Source organism: Pelecanus crispus, chromosome 3 (assembly GCF_030463565.1).
Source record: "Pelecanus crispus isolate bPelCri1 chromosome 3, bPelCri1.pri, whole genome shotgun sequence".
NCBI classification, from domain to species: Eukaryota; Metazoa; Chordata; class Aves; order Pelecaniformes; family Pelecanidae; genus Pelecanus; species Pelecanus crispus.
In genome coordinates this window covers 109,580,202-109,600,326 of record NC_134645.1, presented here as the reverse complement: position 1 = coordinate 109,600,326, position 20,125 = coordinate 109,580,202, and the positions used below count along the sequence as shown (strand labels likewise).

Here is a 20,125-nt window from a genome sequence, read left to right as displayed (position 1 = left end):
AGATTATTTTTTCAACAATTAGCAGTTTATAGCCAATTCATTTCTCACTCCAGCATGCTCCTCTCGAGTTTGGATAACCTTTGCTACCCGATACTTCTTTAGCCTTTGGTAGATACACATGGATAAACAGACAAACTGCTCTGTAAAAATAACTGAAAAATATCTTCTGCCTTCCCTATTAGCAGTGAGGGCATGCATTTCCAGCCCCTATGTTACCAGAAGTTATCAAATGGAAGGAGAAAACTTTAATTCACAAAGGTAAACCTTGCTCTTGCCTATTTATACTTGTCCTTTCTGACACATATTACCAAAACCATCCAGAAATAACCCTTGATTTGTAGTTACACTTCTGCTTGGGATAAAGTCTGAAATAATGCCCAAATGCACTACCTAGTTTGCAAACAGGGCCCCAGTCTGCCATGTAAAAAATGAGCTTATAAATGTCAGTAATCTTTACATTAAATCTGATAGTTGTAAAACCCCATCTGAGGATGAGGTGCTTTGCTTTCCTTTTTATCTCCTGTATTTCCTGCTTCAAAATTTCTTAAGTGTAGTGTTAGTTCAAAGAATAATGAGCAACGAAGTAATGTATTAGCTTAAAGTAACATGTAAACATCAAGTTGATGCATGTTTTAGTGTTCAGTTCTTAGATGCATTGGTTGTGTTTGTCTGAGTTACTACATATCCTTTGTCTTCAAAGGAAACTTTAACCAAATGACCCTCTAAAATTACATCTATATTTTCCTGAATCAGCAGGGGGTCTAGCATCAAGCAAAGAATATACACAGGGCTTAATGCGTTCTTTTATTCATAGGTTCATGCAAAACCTTTGCTATAACAACTGTTTGGAGGAATTCAGCTGGTCTTGGCCGTTTGGAGGAATAAGAAAGTTCAGGATTAAGAACTGGCCATGCATATGCTTATGAGAAATCATTCTTTATAATCCTGTTTAATTTTCCTAATTTCTGACCCAAATGTTAGTAAGTTAATAGTCGAGGTAAAATTGGCAAGATTCTTTGTTGCACAAAGGAACTGTGTGCTATTCAGATGACTTAAATTAGCACGCTCACTTTAAGGCACATTTACCAATGAAGTACTTCGAGAGATCTCAGGGAAGCATCTGTGAAAGGCATGTGCACTCCCATTCCCAGCACTGCAGTGCCTGTTTTTTGGTCCTGTCTCCCAAAAGCAGAGTCCTCAGTGCTGAGATGAAGCCCATAGAAACTTCATACAGCACCTGGGGTGAGAGAAGAGCGTTTCAGAATTGGATATTAAGTGGCTAGCATGTTGAACCAGACAGCTCTTCAAGTAGCTCCATGTGAAGCCATGTAGAACTAGCCAAAAGGGATTCTCAGTGTCCTAAATAGATGTGACCTACATTTTAGACCTTTGCAAGATTTAGATACATATGGCAGGGACCTCCCTCTGCTCCGGATTTGAAAATATTAACTTCTCATAAACACGTATGATTACACCCTTTCTGTCTTTTTTTTTTTTTCCTGAGTTTTTATTTTGAAGCAAAACTGACATCCTGCTGTGCTTTTTGTCCTGTTCTGAGTCCTGGAGCATTCACAGAAGGCATCATCTTGGCTTAATTTTCCCTCCCACCTGAAATAGGTGATCAGTCTCAATTACTTTCTGTCCTGAGGGTCAGGTGAGGAGTTGGGGAGCGCTACTAAGTAAATCCAATTTAAATAAACTAACCCAGTAAATGCAATCCTATCCAAATAAATCCGATTTATTATTTTAAACAATAAGCAATAACATAAAATGATAAATGTAAATAATAACATTTAAAAATATGAATGAGGAATTAGTAGTTTTGCTAGCATTGCTCCTCGTGCTGTCTCCAAGCATGTCTCCAAGAGATGGGTGGGACAGAGGTGAAAGAAAAGACTTTCACAGGGTGGGAGACCTTCCGGTGGGGACATGGGGAGCAGGAAAGGCTGTTCTTGTCCTGCACCCCCCTTTCTGTAGGATGCTGCACAGGGAATTGGCATGGTGGCTGCGGTTTGGAATTGCAGCAGCCTGGGGCTGGGTTTCCTCACTCCTTTGCATAGAAGCAGCCTGGAGAGAGCTTGAAATGCTGGCTCTGAGGCTGGAGGAGGAATGAGATGCTGCAGCCCTGGGGCAGCCGGGTGCTAAATGGGCTGTCGTGCCTCTGACCTCCTCTCTGCCACCCTTTCTGCCTGTCAGTCCCTCTTCCTCTGCACTTAGGCACATTTCCTGTGGTGATTTGACCTAAACCCCAGCATTTCAGCCAAGAAGAGTGGTTGTGCATGGCCTGGAGGGGGAAGTCAGGTAAGGGGCTGGTGGCTGCCACCCTGCCAGAGGGGTTGAGCCCACACTGTCCTCAAGTCCGTGGGTCACTCCACTCAGAGTGTGGTGACAGGCTGCCTTCACCCCACTCCTGGCTTGTCCTCCAATTTCAAGGCTCTTGTTTCTGAGTTTGCCTGGTGGGCTTCCTCCCCCACTGCTAGGAGACGTAGGTCTGGGCAGCACAGTCGGTTAATGCTGATTTCATTATTATCTACTATTCGGGTGGATGCACTCTGCTGTGAGGCATCAGCTCCTATGGTATGTGCTAGCATGCTTCATCACTTCGTCTGAGTTTGAGCTAAGATTCTGAGAAAGCCAAATTGTCGCTTTATCCTGCAATGCTGAACCCTGTTTCCCATGTAAGAGCATCTTGGTAGCTCAGGTGAACTGGTGCCTTTTCCCTGTGAACCAAAATAGAGCAAAGCGGTGGGGAAATAAACGTCAAGCAAGAATGGAGACCATGCTGGATGGACTAAAGCTGGTGGGAAGCAGGGATGAATTCTGCAACATCATACAAACTGACTTAGTGTCTACAAACAGTGTTTATTAGGCTGAGAGAAGATGATCTGTAATTCAGTGCTCAGTGCTGGCAGGCAAGTCAAACTAACATTTCATTTCTAAAGGCTACGGAAAAAATATTTTACTCATTTCTGAATAGGAATTAACTTGTTTTGATTTGATTTGATTTTGCTAAAGTAAAAATGCCCTATTTCTACTGTAAATCAAACCAAAGAGCCTAGCTCAGATTTAAATGCCAATATATCTAACACAAGTGTTTTCGGCTGTGTCTATACTGCTGTGTGCAGCTCTCAGGAGTAGATTGAGGCTATCGCTGCTGCCCATCCACGGTGCTTGGCTGTAGCAGCACCCCCTGAAACCTGCTCTGATGCAGCCCTGTATTTTTTTGAAGGGAGAGAACTTAGGTGCCCCTTTTATTAAGAGGTGACCCTGTACCTCAGGGTGCCCTTACCTCAAGAGTGAACGGCTCCAGGTCTTCAGCTGTTGTATTTGCCTTTGGGGTGGTGTGGCTGAGAAGATGACTTGGTTTACTTTCTTGCAGGGGTTTCTGAGCTTTTCTGTACTTTCTCGCGGGGGTTTCAGGTGATATCTGTGCATCATCCAGGCCTCATGGTACCTATCTTCACACCAGCACAGTGAGCTGGGGGAATGCTATGACAGGGAAATTGAGGCACAGAAGATTGAGAAGGGTTTTAGGCTTGCTAAGCTGCTGATAGCAATTAAATACCCGTGCATGCTGAGTTTAGCACTGCAGTATGTTTGGAGTGTTTTGAGGTGCTCCTGATAGATGGAATTACAGATTTATAAGGCAGTGCTTCCCTTAGTGTAGCCCTGTTTACAAAGGATGTATGTAAAGAGCTAAATCTTAAAAGAATTGTAGGCAGGAGATAGGCATACAATCCAAAAAAGTCCTAAAAGATAAAGAGTTTCTGTTGGTAAGGCTCCACCTGCTCCTAAGTGGTGAAGTGCATATATTTATAGGGAGAATTCATGGGAGTATTTTCTGGAACCCACATCTTGCCACTACCAAGCGGGATTTCTCTGGGCATTTTCTGAAAGAAAAGACATACTTCTGCAGTTTTTGAAAGAAAGAAAGTATTTCCTAATGCAACTCGAGGGCTCACAGCTTAGTGCTTCAGTCCCCAAAGAGGAAGAAGTTCCTTCCCACTGTTTGCTGGAAAGCTTCTGAATTCCAGAGAAAAATAAGTAGTAAAATTCAGCCATCTCCATAATCTCCAGTAGGTTGTTTTAATGTGCTCGCTTATATGGGACCTATCCTTAAGTACCTCAGATTTCTTTGGAAATGGCGTAGGAAGGCTAAATGCTGAATCTTGGATGTTGTTGATTTGAGGTATATGGACAGTCACTTGGAGTAGAGGTACTGCATTGCTTAGCATTGTGGAATAAAGCCAAAACCTGAATTCCTTGAACGCTGTACAAATAATGGCAGCGTGTTCCCCAGCTAGCTTTCTGTGCTATGTAAGTCCTTGTCTGTGTCCTTTCAGGTTCAGGGTATTAGCTTTTTCTTCCTGTCTCCTTATTTTTCAGTTCCTTTCACAGACACTTGGACAAATAACTGCAAATACGTCAATGTCCTATTCCTTGTGTCTGCCTAGGGAACCCCTCAGGGCCACCTCAGTGAAGCTCCTGCTGGGGATAATCAAATTTTCCCATAAAATTCAGCTCTTGTTGTTCATCAATTAGTAAACCAAGGACAGGGTATGAGTACATAATGCAATGAGCCTGAATTATGGCAGATTAACAAGTTCCTGCTTGTCAGCTGAGTTGCCATGTTGTTCAAAGTGTCCCTTGGATACCCCTAGAGCTTTGACATGCATTAATTTAACAACAGCACTCTCCTCCAGACATGATCCCCGCTCATGCACAGGTCAGCTCTGTAGGACACGCACATACGGGGTCATCTCTATGGGTCTGATGTGTCTCAGATATCTCAGATTCACTGTGAATGTACGATATAGTTTCATCATGCATGTTTCCATCTGCAAATTTCCAAACAGAAGGTATACAACCTTCCCAAAAGATGCACCTTTATGCTTTATTTATTTATTTTTATGCAATACAAAACTTGTCTGGCTGCATTGCTGATTTTATTGATTTGACTCAGGAGGCACAGGGTATTAGTTAGGATCATTATTTTAACTCATCTTTCTTAGTTATGTGACATTTCTTTTTTTCCATTGTGGTATCACATTTCTTGGGTTGTGTATAGGAGGGTTCAGTAAAGTAATATGTTGCATTTTCCACTCAGCGGACTTCTGATTATCTATATTGCTATGCTGATTATCCTAAACAAGCTCAGTTCTTTCTTTAATCTAGTTGCTTATATGTGTTTCCAACAGATAAAGTCCATCCTACTTGGTGAATGAATGACTAGGTGATTCAATTACAGGTTGCCTCTCTTTTCTTGTATCTTGCATGTAAGGAGCAAAAGGATTGTTACAAATGTTTGCAGTATATGGTGGCAAAGTTGAAAACAACAAAAAGGTTTTCCATAGTATGGTTGTTAACATGCAGCATGTGTCCCTGTGCTTGCTTGTTTCACGCAACAGTGCTATGCTTAATTAAATTAAAACCTTTTTGGGACCGTGGTTTTATTTTTGCTTTATGTGCACACCACAAGAACTTAAAACCCATTCCCTTTTTTTCTCTCTTTCTTTTGGGGTGGAGTCTTCTGCATTTTTATCATATTTCCCTCATTGCTATTCCTTCCTCACCTTAGGGTTTCTCATCCTCTGCAGCATGAGGATGAGAACCCCAAGTTCACCCACTGTGGCTCCGTGTGGGTCCCTGCAGCATTGCACAAGGCTCAGGCGTTACGGGGACGGCTCAGGGACTGCTCTCAGCTCCTAAGACAACAGCCTGTACTTCTGGAGGAGGCAGTGGGCTGACGGTGCGGTATGGCATCCAGGCCTCACCGCCACGGTGTGGTCCACATGTGATACCACCTCTGGGGTGGGGAGATCAAGACTAGGTTACTGCTCCTGGGCCATGCTTGTTGCTCCACTTGCAGCGGCACTCTGGAATCCTCTCCAAACCCTCCTTCTTCGCCCATCCGCCATGCAGTGACAGCCAGAACGGCCCCCGCGGCCATCGCCACCGTGGCTCGCTGAGGCGGGGAGACCCGTGCCGGCTGGGCAGAAGCTGCAGGTCGTGGCCCAAAGGGGAATTATTTGTGCCTGACCGTGCGCCCGGACGGCTGGCAGGAAACCCTGCGCTTCAACGTGTTTTCCAGCAGGCGCTTCGGCTGCTTGAATGCAATGAATTTTTTATGGCTGACACTTCGCTATTGCAACAAGCTAACAAGCAGAGCAGTGCTGTTAAAACTGGAGGCAATTAAGGCTGGTGGGAAGACCGGCGCTGAAGCTGGCAGGCTTCGTGCTGAGGATGCTGCAGCGATGCCCTCTAGTGCCGGCTGCGCGGAGCCTGAGCCACAGAGCAGGGCCTGGCTCCTGGACCTTCCCCTAGCAGGAAATTGCTTGCCTAAAAAGAAAGGAGGAGTCTCTGCGTGTATGTTTACTTACCTATATTTATTTATTTTTTTTTCTGTCCTGGTTTCGGCTGGGATAGAGTTAATTTTCTTCCTAGTAGCAGGCACAGTGCTGTGGTTTGGATTTAGTAGGAGAAGAATGTTGATAACACGCTGATGGTTTAGTTGTTGCTGAGTACTGCTCATGCTAGTCAAGGACTTTTCAGCTTCCCATGCTCTGCCAGGTGCACAAGAAACTGGGAGGGGGCACAGCCAGAAGAGTTGATCCAAACTGACCAAAGGGCTATTCCATACCATATGATGTCATGCTCAGTATATAAACTGGGGGGGGTGGCCAGGGGGCAGCGATCGCTGCTCGGGAACTGTCTGGGTATCGGTCGGCGGGTGGTGAGCAATTGCATTGTGCATCACTTGCTTCGTGTATCATTATTATTATTATCATTATTATACTGTTACTATTAGCATTACTATTTTACTTTATTTCAATTATTAAGCTGTTCTTATCTCAACCCAGGAGTGTTTCTCACTCTTCCTCCTCCAATTCTCTCCCCCATCCCATCGGGGTAGGGGGAGTGAGCGAGCGGCTGCGTGGTGCTTAGTTGCTGGCTGGGGCTAAACCACGACATTTTCTTAAATGGACTGAATAATTTTACAAAACGACCATAATTTTCTACTGCAATATTTTTTTTCCCCCATGAACTTACAACTCAGGAAATAAAGAAAAACTCCTAAGTCCTTTTTAGGTGCTCGTGTGCTGTTGGGATTTGATTTAGTTTCATTACATTGAACAAATCAGTATGTTACTGCAATTGGGAAAATGCTTGAACTGAACTAAGTGTAGGGTTTTTTTTATTTGTTAATAATTAAGTCTCAGTGCTGTAAGTAGGAGAGCAGGACCTGAAGTACAACTTTGGGTTATGGCATCTGATGATAGAGTGGATTATAAACTACATTAGCTGTAAATAAAGTTAAATATTATACAATATACATACAGTAGTTCTTGTGCAGCTGTATAGGTTCCATTTTTTTGTGTGGTCGTTCTTTGTTGTTTAATATTTCTATAGTCTTTGATTATTATTAAAGATATATCTAAAAATGTGGATGAAAAGTTCATCCCCAAACTCTCATCATAGCATCATTTACAAATCCTGTTCAAGCTGCCCGCTTCCTAGATATTCACTTTGGTTTCTAATTACACACAGTAATCATACGACGGGGAAAAATGAACAGTGAAAGTGAAGAGGTGATGGATGCAGTACAAAATGCAATTTAAGTTATTTAACTCATATACTTTAAGGATATATTTCGACATCAGAAGTGTTTCTGGAGGAATTAAGGCCACAACACAGGAATTCCGTAGAGTATACAAGCTTGAATATACCAAAGGAAATTAATCCAAGCCCATCTTTTCCAGATACGTGCTTCAGACGGGGTGAAGCTTATTGTTTTCTTTATATGATAGATTCACTAACTTTGAAATACTGAGGGGTATTAGTTTGAATGGCTCTGAGTTCCTTATCTGCTTTGCAAGTAAACTATTGGCCATTAGTATGAGCGGGCTACTTCCCTTTGCAGTGATACATGCAATTACATTACCAGATAGCCTTCCGTTCACAGGCTGTACCTGAGATCTAACTAGCTGCCCTTATAAGGAGGAAGATACATATCGCCATATGTAAAGTAACCCCGTAAGAAATGCATTATGAATGATTCATAAAGACCATGACCTTTTCGAAGCCTAGCAATTTAAATGTATTTGGTTGAACATAAGGTAGCTATAAGCTTGGAAGCTATCGTCTTTATTCCATTGTTTTCTAATATTTCTTTTGTAGCCACTCTTGCTGTCCTAGATGAAAATCTTAATATTTTCAATGTTCTGTTCTTAGGTGCTTACCTACATAACTACCAGATGCTATGGTTTCTCTGGAGTAGACCAACTGCAAGCATATAATGACCTCTAAAATCATGCTTTCAATTCACTGTCTGTGTATATGTGGCACCAGTGCACAGCAGCCTTTGAACTGCATTTTGTTCTGTTTTACCTTTCAGCTTATTACTGTTTTCAGCATCAGATACTTTATAACCACATCTCTAGCAACTTATTTGACAAAGTACCTAGCATCTGCTATACCTGCATGCAGTTATCCTGATGGACCCAATATGCTCAGAACCCATTGCTAACCAAGCAAAGTAAGAAGCCTGTGTCTTTGTAAAGGCTCGGTGTCCAGTCTGTTCTTTCTGAGGGCTTAAGCAGAGCTTTGTCCCCTTGCCCCAAAACTATTTTGCACCCAAGCCAGCGCATTCTGGATCTTCTCTGTGTGTGACTGCATGTAACGGCAGAGCACGTTTTAGGGAATCTCCCCATAAATGTTATCACCTTTGGTAGGCTACTGCTAAGGGCAAGGAAGGGCAACTGGTGTGGGGGAAGGGAGGTATACATTGCTGTAGAAATAATTCCAGCCTCAGAAATTAAAAAAAAAAGAAAAAAAAGTGATGAAAACCAGGAAAATATTGTAACATTGTGCTTCTTTAAAAAGAAAGGCACTGACTAAAACTGGGGACAGGGAAAGTGTATTGTATTTGCTTTTGGCATGTGTGGTACTGATCCATATTGCGATCAAATGAATTTACTTTGTAAGAGTAACTTTTTGTTGCAGGGGAAAGGTACGCACATAACAGCTTTAGTGGAATCTGTGATCTCTATTTAAATATATAAATTAAAAGTGGGTGCAAAGTGCTGTTTGCACATCAGTAAGTGCTTTGTGTCCAGTCCAGCCAGGCTCCACTGCTCAACAAACTCCGAAGAGGGGGCTGATTGCTGTCTTCATCTTTGCTTTTAGTACTTGACTACAGTGTGTAGTTTTGGCTTGAAAAATGTGGTTTTGCTTCAGGGTAACTAATTGACACAAACCGTCCTGAGATAAAGTCACGGTAGGAAAACACCATGGGTTTTTCTCAAAAGGTAAAACATCTTGAGGATCGAAAGACATCTCTGGTGTGGTTGACCTGGCCTAGTTTACCTCATGATGCAGCTAAAGTGCTTTTTCTGCAGCATAGCTTCATGCAGATACAGCTTATGTGATAGTTACCTTCCAATCTCAAATTATACCTTTTCTGAGCAGGGGAGTAAAAGTTTACAGAAACAGTTCCACAAGAGCTGATAACTCTGCTGTCACTTGAAGTGGAGCACGGGTGTGTGTCTCATTTTGGTTAGGCTGCTGAACTGTGATATTCTAAATTTCAGGCAGAAGCAACTGGTTTCCAGGACTATGGGCATGGGTGTTATTTGTCCTCAGGGCCAATACAAAGAACCTTTTCCCTCTGGTGTGCATGCCATAAACATCAACTACAGAACTGCTTATTTACTTGTCTTGTTGTATTCAAATCCAGTCACACAGAAATTCACCATAGATCCAAATTATAGAGAAAACTAAGCCCATTAGTCACCCGTTCCTTTTAAAAATAAAAATAAATACTAATCAAGCTTGGAGTTACTCTAACAAAGGCTGCAGCTAATATATCACCGATAAAAACCAAGCAGACGTTTTGATTTTCCTAAAGCTGGTCAACTGAAAAAGATTTAGCAGAAGTGGAAAAACACAGCAAAGAGGAAAGAGGATAGAGAAAGATCTGGAATAGCTTCTGAATGGTTACATAGGCTGGAATGGGTCAGGCTGGGAAAGACACAGCTGGGAGATGTCTATAAGTCGCAAGTGATTGGAAGAAGGTGAGCGAGGAAAGCCTCTTTCTTCCCATGTGGGAACAAGGGGGCATCAGCTGAAACTTGCAGGTGGCAGGGTCAAGACACGTGAAAGGCAAGGGCTCTGCATACATTGAATGGATAAATTGTGATACTCCTTGCCGCAGGATCCTTCAGGTGCTGGGAGTTTCAGAGCTTTCAAATTGGGCAAATTCAAGGCAGGATCATGTGGGAAGGGCAGTTAAACACAAAGGGCTCAGCCCAGCTGCCAGCGTCTTCTGGCTCCTCTTGAGATGCTCAAGGATGCCCACAGCATCTCACTGGGGCTGGTGCCAGATCTGCAGTGGAGCCGTGCGTGCCTGGGGAGGGAGCTGGAGGCCTGGTGGGGTGTCGCTGGGCACCCAGCATCAGGAGCCCAGGGGGCATGGGCACCCCCCGGCTTGGATGAGATGTGGCAGGTCAGCTTAGCTGGCGTGGTGCTCACCAGAAAGGTGAAACGCTTGTTTCGCTGGAGCACAGGTAGCGGGTAGAGGAGGAGAATTTAAACGGCCTTAAAATGAAGCAAGAGCTGCCTTGTGACACGTACCAAAGAAAAGCTATTGAGTTTTGTGTCTGAGCAGTGAAACGAGGAGGAACACAGAAGCTGCAGGTTTTGATTTCCAAAATATCTCTTGGGTTGCCAGGATGTGTCAAATCTCTGCAGCATTTTACTTAGGATTAGCTAGCTTTGTGGGCTTGAGGCACATTTTTTCCATTTTTCATGGCAATTTCAGTACTATTATGGGCCTTTTCTAAGGGGTGACACCCATGGTGAATTGCAGCTGGCTCTGCTGGTGTGCAGCTTACCCTGCGCCAGAGTCCTCAGCTTTGGTCACACTGGGGAGCTGCTTCAGGGCACCATGGGGGAATGGAAAAAACATTCTTTTAGCGTTGAGCATGGGGCAAAACAACACGGGGATCCGGCCTCTCCGCCAGCACAGCAGGACATGCAGTGAGGGGGTAGGAAGGACCTGGGAAAGGCAAGGGAGAGCAGATCTGGTTCTCTGCAGCCCACCAAAAGTCTTGAGTGTTTTTCATGTCAGTGGCTGAGATTTACGCAGTCAAGTCACGTAAACTGATCCTGGGGCCGGTCCTTCCATCAGTTGCAGAAGCCAAACTTGCTCTCCAAACACCACCCCTTCCTCGCTAGCTCAGATGTGGGGAACCAGGCCCTAATTTGCTGCCTGGATCTTAATATACAGCACTTTGGCTTGCACAAATATTCCCAGAACTGTATGAGGGCTCTACTGTATTCTTTGCTATTCTCTCTCTTTCAGCTATACGCATGGAGGAGAGTGTGGATAGCTTCCACGCGATCGCCCTGCATCAGCCGTAGCCCTGTGCCCTGGAAGAATAGAAGTTATGGGTGGATGGCACATAAAAGCAGACAAGCAATGCCACTTCAGGCTTGCCTTGCTGTTACTTATCTGTTGCAGTTAGCTTGTTTTCTGTTTATGGTGGCCAAATCAGAATTTGCCGTCACAAAACCAGAAATGCATCTAGCTTTAATGGCTGGCTACAGCCAGTCTTACTCCTTCTGAGTCCCAAATCCTCTTGTATTGCTATTACTTTATATTTACTGTGGATTTCATGAGGGCTGCACAGGCTATGAACTCCCTTGGAGAGCCATGTGGTGTGACTGTTACAACAGTTTCTGAAATGAAGCTCTGCACAGGCTGTAACTAGTGCATGCTGATATTCCTATTATTTTAATGCAGTTGAAATAGATTGAAATGAGTAACTCCAGCAATATGGGAGTTTAACTGACTCTCTGTTGAGCCTGGCCGAAGCTTTATAAAGCAGTGCATAATTTGGATCAGATGTACAATGGCTCTGCTTTGCAATCGGTGTCATGCTCCAAAGTTTTGATAAACTGTCTTGTTATAATCTTACATTTTCTTTTACCGGTAACCAGTCCTGTATACTATGCCAAACTACTGTGATATACACTTTTGTTTATTCTAAATAAACATGAAAGACATGATCCTGAACAAATGCCAAAGACAAAAAATACCTGAAAGACTATCACTTTCAAATGACAGCTTCTTTTTAAACACTTAAAGAAAGCATAGCCCTTTTTTTTTGGTAAATGTCCAGCAAGTCTTAATAGAAAAGTGACTTGCTGAATTTGTCATAAATGATCAGGCTGCACCACGTGCTCAAATAATGTAATCTGATTCAAATATTGTGGTTCCTGTTGCTTACCTGACAGAATTTGATGGCACATTTGCAGAGCTAGAATCACAGAATCGTTTAGGTTGGAAAAGACCTTTAAGATCATCAAGTGCAACTGTTAACACTACCAAGTCCACCACTAAACCATGTCCCTAGATGCTAGCTTTGCCTTGTTAAACTCTAGGTAGGTAGCCTGGAGCTTTTGCAGGATAATTTAGTTAGTCCAGTCAGCTACAGCTACTAGACTGTGTAAGTGTGTATATATGTATAAATGTATATATATACATGCTAGGGTACCTGTCACAGAATTCACCACTACTTCTTATCTATTTCTGTGTGAGCTGTCTTCCCCCCAGCTATTATCCAGTCAATGAATGTATGATATCATGTGGATTGTATGCTATTTTCTTAAGCTTCAAATAAGGAAATTAGTTCTGAGTGGGATTTACCATTGTAGATTTAACCTAGAGTATGCGTAAATATACTTCTTAGCCTGTTTTTTCTGGCTTATGTTTGCTATATGTGCTGGAAGATTTGTAAAGTACAGTTTGATTGCTATCGGTAAATGGTGCCACTTACTCTTCCTTTATAGAGTACTGCATTATACCACACTAGAAATGCTAACTAGTTTATGTGTAGACAAAGGCACAGCAGATGATGAGTCTAGGCTATTTCATCAGATGAAGTCAGGCAAGGAGTGTGCTTATCCTAACCACTGCCACTGACTAAGCAAAAACTCTCATAGGGATTTAAAAAACATCAACAACAACAGAAATACCCCAACCCACTGAGCAAGTCTAATGGGAATCAGAAGGTCCTGGCTCCTCTCCTTTCATTCATTTGCTGAAGGGGAACTCAGCCTTGTGCTGATGGAGGCGGTCTCTCAGGGGAAGGGAGAACAACTGCTACGTCATTTTGATTCCTGGGGTTGCTGGGTTTGATTTCTGCACTACCCTCTTCCTTCCCCTGTTTGTATTGTGAGCAGCAATCCCCACAAAACTACACTCCAGCTGTGCTCTTCAAAGACAGTTCCTTTCTATCAAAGCTCAAATTGCTCTGTACCTTGAGAAGATGTGATAGAAATGGGAAGTTATTTTGCAGCAGCTGAGTTCTCCCACCTAAATCCTAGAATTTATAAAATACACACTCCTTTACCTGTGGGGTTCATTCTGAGAAACCGCTTTCCCACTAGTACTCTGCACAAACAAAGCATGCCAGAGAGCAGGCTGCTTTTCTAGCAGTAAAACAGCTGCAGCATGCCCAGCTAGATGGAGCAGCGTTCAGTTCCTTCTCCTGTCTGAAAGGGCTCAGCTTCCCATCTTCCTGTTTACCGGCAATTGGTCTGAGTGTCATAGTTCTTTCTCTTGGAGGAAGACCTTTGGAGTTTCCTCTTTCACAAAAATAATTCAATCTTAATCGGAAAAGAGAGAGAAAAAATAGATGCTAAAGCCTGTTGTTGGGGGTACTTCTCTGAGCAAGGGAATGCCTGTGTTGTCTCTATGATTGTGAACACTTAGTGCTCCATACTCAGTGAAATAGCTCCATACGCACTACAATTTTCAATTATCCTATTCTGCGTATTTGTCCTTCACTGGTCAAAAAAAAAAGATACTTCAAGAAAAAAAAATAATTGCCCATGCAAGATGGAAGAGCTGTAGTAAGAGGGATCAAGCAGTTAATAATAAGAGCATTAATCTCAGTGACAGAAGATGCTGGTTTTTTTAATCTAGTCAGCTATGGCAACAACTTAAATCCCATTTTCTCACTTCCTGTCAGAGTCCGAAGCATTCCAGCTTTATTTTGTGGGAAAGAGCTGCCATAGGCACCCATGTATGGAAGAAAATTCCAGCTGGGGAAGTCCAGCAGCCTGAAATAAGAGTGCCTAAGAGAACTAGGCTTCAGGTCCCATTGCTGTCTCAATTATTTCAACAGGCTGGCCAAGGCAATGCCCCCGCTCACTGCAGCAGTCTTGTGATTCCCATTTTATCCACCTGTTTTCATAAATTTTATAAAGAAGATGTGCTTCTAGGTCCCTAACAGAGTTTTCCTGGTTGCACTAGGCAACAAGTGGAGTGTTGAGTCTTGCAGCACCTGAGCCCATAAATGAGTCTCCCATTTGTCTCCTTATCTGTCAGTAAAACATACAGCACCCAATGAGCAGTAAATATATAATATCACAGTTATGCAAAATAGAGTTGCTTATGAGGGAAATTATTCTAAATGTGTGCTTGATCCATGTCCACTGAGGGACACTAGAGACAGAAAGGCAGCCAATGGCTGCCTGGGACAGGTCCCTCGAGGCGCAGGCATGGTGGTGGCTCTGACCAGGAACCTGTAAGCCAAACCAGGGGAGAGAGGAGAGGGAGCATCTCTTGTTATCCACAGGGCTGGCAGCAAGTGTCTGGGTTTGAGCGTATTGACCTTAAGCTAGTGCCTTTCTAATGGCCATGGTCAAAGCTGTACACAGTAATAGTCTTGCTCTTCAACTTGGACAATCACATTTCAGTGCAGGCTACCTGAGAAGTCATGTGGTTGTTATGAGTATCAGTCTCTGCCAGATTCTTTTGCATAAATAATCTATTTTGCATCTTGCAGGGGTTGCTGGGTACATGTCACTCCTTCTCATCAGATACTCCCACATCAAGTAGGCTCGAGAGTATCTTCATTATTCTGTACTGTTCATACAATTAATGTTCTTCTGATCATTGCTTACGTGCTACACTTTATTTTGGACGTATTTCCCTCCATAAAATACTATCACTGAGGACCTTCTGGAAAATATTTAATTAGTTGGACATTCAGGTTTATTGTTAAGAAAGCACAGTTCACATAGGTGGTTTGACACATCTCTCATTCCTGACTAAGATTTCACATTTCTTCTGTATGTGGACCATTCAGCTGTTCTGTCAATAGACTGAATGATTATGGTTGGGGTTTTTTTTGGTGATAGATCCTTTTAAAAATAAAGCCCTGGACACACTGAATGAATGTACCTTACATTGTCCATGCTCTCAAAGCAAAATTTTGTCCAGGTTAGGAACTTACCTATTGGTGCTTCACACTTTCAAAATATCTTTTGCCCTGCTGCATGGAGGCTCACTTTCCCAGCAGCTTGCAACTGTCCTTCCATTCCCCACTTGTCTAAGCAATGTCATGAGAATGACTTAATGGGAATAGATCTGTTCAGAGTGAATGAGTGAAATGTTTTATGGGCTGGCCACGGTCTTACCAGTGAGAACACTCTTGAAATACAACTTGACAACAGCTTGGACAGTCAAGAAAAAGTTCAAATTCAACTGCCTGAAATGCTTCATGCTAAAAAAGAGAAAGCATGCTGTTTCTGAAAGAATCTTCTTGGAAATGGAAATGAACTGATTAGGGATCATCTTTTCCTTTGAAAATGGGCTAAGCATTGTAAACCCTGCAAATTTTCCAGCAAATTCTGCTGTACCATTGTGAGTTCTGCCAAAACTTGGCAAGTGAAGATAATCTAAAGTGTGATATATTATTTTTAGCTTTTACAAAAATAGGTTGCTTGAAACTTGGAATACCATGATAACAAAATAGTCTTTAACTTGTACAGAAACATTTTAATGGAATACAGAAACACGAGTTATTTCCCTATTTTATATCATAATGGAGGTAAATTAAGAAACTAATTAAAGTGTGGCTAACTTGGCCACAGTTCGGGCGTTTTTGAGGGGCAAAGCCTTTTCTCACTCATTTAAAAAACTGACATAAAATATAGGAGGGTATTTTAAGCAAAAGTGCTCTGAGGTAATGAATTGAGTCAAACGAGTCTCTTAATTTACTCCTTTATTTTCATTATATTTCAAAATTCATATTCTGGTTCAAGCAGAGATGACCTTTGCAATTTTATACTCTCTGAGAGTACTGGAAAAACTGACCAAAAATTGGAATTTGTACAATGAACTGTCAGTGAAATTTAGCTTTGTTCAGAGATCTGGAATAAGAACTATGCTACATGTAAGTCATATTAAGGCCTCTGTGGAGAATGAGATTGTACAACTCTAAGATAATGCATAATTGATTTTATCTTGGAAATGTATACTATTACTCTTCTTTGTATAAGATAAATGAATCTGACAGACAAAATACTGCATTTAAAAGACAAAAGACAAATCATTGTCTTTTGATTTCCTCCCTGTCGTTACGATAAAATCTGAATTTTCTTTATTTTCTCCTACTGGAACTCTACTTAGGTTTCCTCATTTTCTGCCATTGAATTTATCGTTATTTGGTAGGTGTAGTAGCAGTTATATTAACAGCAGCACTTCACCTTGAGAAACCCATCTGGAAGTGTGCACATTCTGCTTGACCTGGGCAGGCAGGTAACAATGAAGCAGTGGCAAATTCTTGGATTGCTTTGAGTAATAATTACACTAATTATGATTGTATTTAGAAGAAAATTGCAAAATGGTAATGAAGGTGGGCATTCCCTATCGAGGAGAGGTGCACAGGAACAGCAGCAGTGGGAACAACCGTGACTCTTCATTGCACTCCCTGTTTTTCCAGACCCAGCTCTCCCTTTCTGTGGCAGAAGTGACCGAGCTCTCCTTGTTGTCTCAGCAAAAGGCAGACAGCTCTCTCTGAAAGCTGTGAGCCTGCCTTGGATGATGGAAAGCTTCCAAGCTTTTCCAGGTTGTCAGTTTGGGGTAATTTCCCCCCCCCCCCCCCCCCCCCAGGAGTTATGGAGAAAATAGCTGAGGTGGCTTCTGAATCACTAGTGTGAATCCTGGAGAGCTAAGAAAATTTCAGAGACTTAGAAAAGTGCTAATGCAGTTCAAATGTCAAAAAAGGGTAGAAAATGGGACTTAGAACCACACCCCCCTTGCATGAATCCAGATTCCAGTATAATACTGGAACAGTTAGCTTAGAAGAGCCAACAGAAAGGATAGGTAAACAAATATAAATAATACCAGTCAATATCGTTTGATGGCAAGGAAGACTTGTCAGATGAATCCGTTATCTTTCTTTGACAGGATTATAGATTGGTTGATGGAAACAACTGTGTGGATACAGAAGCAATTTCATTTCTCCAAAGTATTTGGCTTGGTATCACAGGGTATTTTAATTAAAACCTACAGCTGCGTTAAGAGGAATAAACAACTGTCTCATTTACAGGTTTGACCATGTCTTTTCCTAGAGAGGATCTGCAGAGACTGGTTATCGACTGAAAGCTGCTCAGTGCTTTTCGCAATGGTCTATATGAAAACATGGCTGGTAAAGTGTGAGGATGCTACGTGGTGATGTGAATTCTTCTCTAAATAGTTTCTGTTCAAAATTTTGTTTTACTTAAGTGCAGTTTAACGAATTGAGAACAAGGAATGCAGGCGTACGAGGGAGGAGTATCAGGCAGAAGCTGAGATGAAACATTGTCCTGAGTGGGTAGGGCTACAGTCAGAGTGCTGTGTTCTGCTGGTGGCATTTCCCAGCAGACGTGGAGGTGCTGGAGGGAGATCCCAGGGGGGCCATGGGCAGCAGCAGAGGCACAGAGCTCTGTGAGGGGCATGCCAGAAGCCACATCTATTCCTGTGGAAGGGGAGGTGGAGAGGTCCCCAGATAGCTGAACACAAATCCTTGAGCATAGTGAAGGGGTCTGACAGGAGCATGCTTTTCTGCCTTGCAGGCAAAGGCACAGCAAGAACCTATGGCTGGAAATTAAGTTAAATTAACCTGAGCTTTGGTGTGGGACTTGGGGATTTAGCCACAAATCTCCATGTAGAGCTTGCAATGTAAATATCAGCCTAGGTAGAAATGGATGATACAGCAGGATGAAACAGATAATAAGGCTGAGGTTAGCCACCACATTCACTACCCCTTGCTTCCAACCTCACAGTGCCTGTGACTTTTACAACGATGCCAGAGTTTTCTTTCCAAATGTGCATGTTAACATCTCTAACGTCTAGGTGTATGGCATTTCTCAGAGTGACAGTGTTACTACTCTAGTTCCCAACCTAGGCAGATTTTTAAAATGGAAGTAAACCTGGCTACCTCTCTTATAGGATAATACAAAGTGCAATCCAAAGCCCCTTGAAATCACTGCAAATTGATTGCTGTTTCAAAGGCTGCGGAAGAGCCCGGCAAAATATAAAATGGATTATGCTAAAGTCTATTGAAAAAACCAATAATGAGATGTATATGATTATATCCATTTGAGATACAGCATGTTAAAAGCATACTGTAAATCTCTAGTAACACGCTTTCAAATGTAATTATTCATATGACTGCTTTTTTTAAAAAACATATACTTGACAGTGAAGGCTGGCAGTGGAATTTTAAAAAAGTTCACATTCAGCTACATAAATGTGTGTAAATATATTTATAAATATAAATATTGTAAAAAAAAATCTTCCATGACTTTCATCATATAATATAAAAGAAGCAAAATACAAAACTGACTGGCAGGTGACTGTAGGATTTAAACCAGCAGAAATAAGCAATTTGTTTTCAAAATTCAGGAAGCATAGAAGTCCAATATGAAGTGTATATTTAAAAAATAGAGTTCATCTAACTTCGGTGAAACCATTTGCATTTATTTTGAGCCACAGAGTACACTGCTGTGGATCCTGCATAGTCAGCCTTTGCAGTCAATGGAGAGAACAGGCTTTCAGAGATGGCTCATCTGTCTGCCACAGAAACCCATCTGGATTGCTCTCTTAGGGTGCCTGCTTCTTTCTGTTGCCTACAGAGAGCATGAATATGAATCATACGAATCCCATCCGCAATATCTACAGCACCTATACGGTTGTGGTGGTTTGGCTTTTTGCTACCCCCAGCCACTTTGGCAGCTCTCTGTGGCCATTGGTGCTCCCTGCTGTCTGCCCGTCAGGCTCCCGCCTACAGCCCGGTCTCATCCCCAGGTCCACCACTGTTACGAGATGAGCGTGCCCATTGCAGACCTTGGCCCAGAGCTGTTGCGTTGCAGCAATGCTGGTTGTCTGCTTTTAGGTTTTCCTTGGGGGCACAGTCACTTGTTTCTAAACAATCTGTTAGTTGTGGTCAAGGGATCTAACAGCATCGTCATCAGTGGAGGAGTTAAGGGTTATATCCTGGCGGTTTGCACTGATCATATGTACCCTACTGGTACTGTGCGATGGCTGCCTGTTATTTCTTTCTGTAGCAAAAATCACAGAAGGCTAACAGGTCTTCAGTGAAGGACTCCACTTATGAAGGCTTCGGTGGTCATTTGGGAGGCTACACAGCATGCAGAGATATAAGCATGGGGAGTGAAGGAGGAGGTACTGGTGGACAGCAGGCAGCTTTTTGTCAGGTGTCATGCAGACATGTCATAAAAGAATTCATTTTCATGCATAAAGCACTGCCAGTTTTTAGATTTTATTGTCATTCTGCATCCACATTTTGCAGTTTTTGAGGGAAAAGAGAAATCGGTCAGGTAAAAATACACAGCTACAGAGAGCTAATGATTGTAAGGGCAGAGCGTTTACCTGGGATAAAGGAGGTTCTGGTAAGGTTTCAGAGCATTAGTGGTAGTCTTTTCTCTGCAGGATGACTCCAGAGGTTGCTGCACTGGGCAGTGCTGTTGGACTACCATTACTGTAGCGGTGGCACCCACTACCGATCTCCCCTCATAGTCATCCCTCAAGTATTGAGAAGATCTTGGTCTTCTGGGACTCCCTGACTTCTGTCCAAACTCATGGATGCCCTGGCCTGACCCTTGGCATCAACCAGGGAAGCGATCGAGTCCCCATCCCTGGAGGTATTTAAAAGACATGTGGACATTGTGCTTAGGGACATGGTTTAGCGATGAACTTGACGGTGTTAGGTTAACGGTTCGACTCAATGATCATAGAATCATGGAATCATAGAATGCTTTGGGTTGG

At 42.6% G+C, this 20,125-nt stretch overlaps 1 protein-coding gene across 1 annotated transcript in view; it reads right to left on the bottom strand.

Annotated features, from left to right (window-relative positions):
- The window catches only part of ERICH1 (glutamate rich 1), a 114,394-nt gene extending 108,444 nt beyond the window's left edge, over positions 1 to 5,950 (bottom strand). The window contains exons 1-2 of the mRNA XM_075707737.1: positions 5,836 to 5,950; positions 4,749 to 4,838 (exon numbers count right to left, since the gene is read on the bottom strand). Of these exons, the coding sequence (XP_075563852.1) occupies positions 4,749 to 4,838; positions 5,836 to 5,950 (205 nt within the window). The remainder of the gene's footprint in view (positions 1 to 4,748; positions 4,839 to 5,835) is intronic.
- Between the last annotated feature and the right edge of the window lie 14,175 nt (positions 5,951 to 20,125).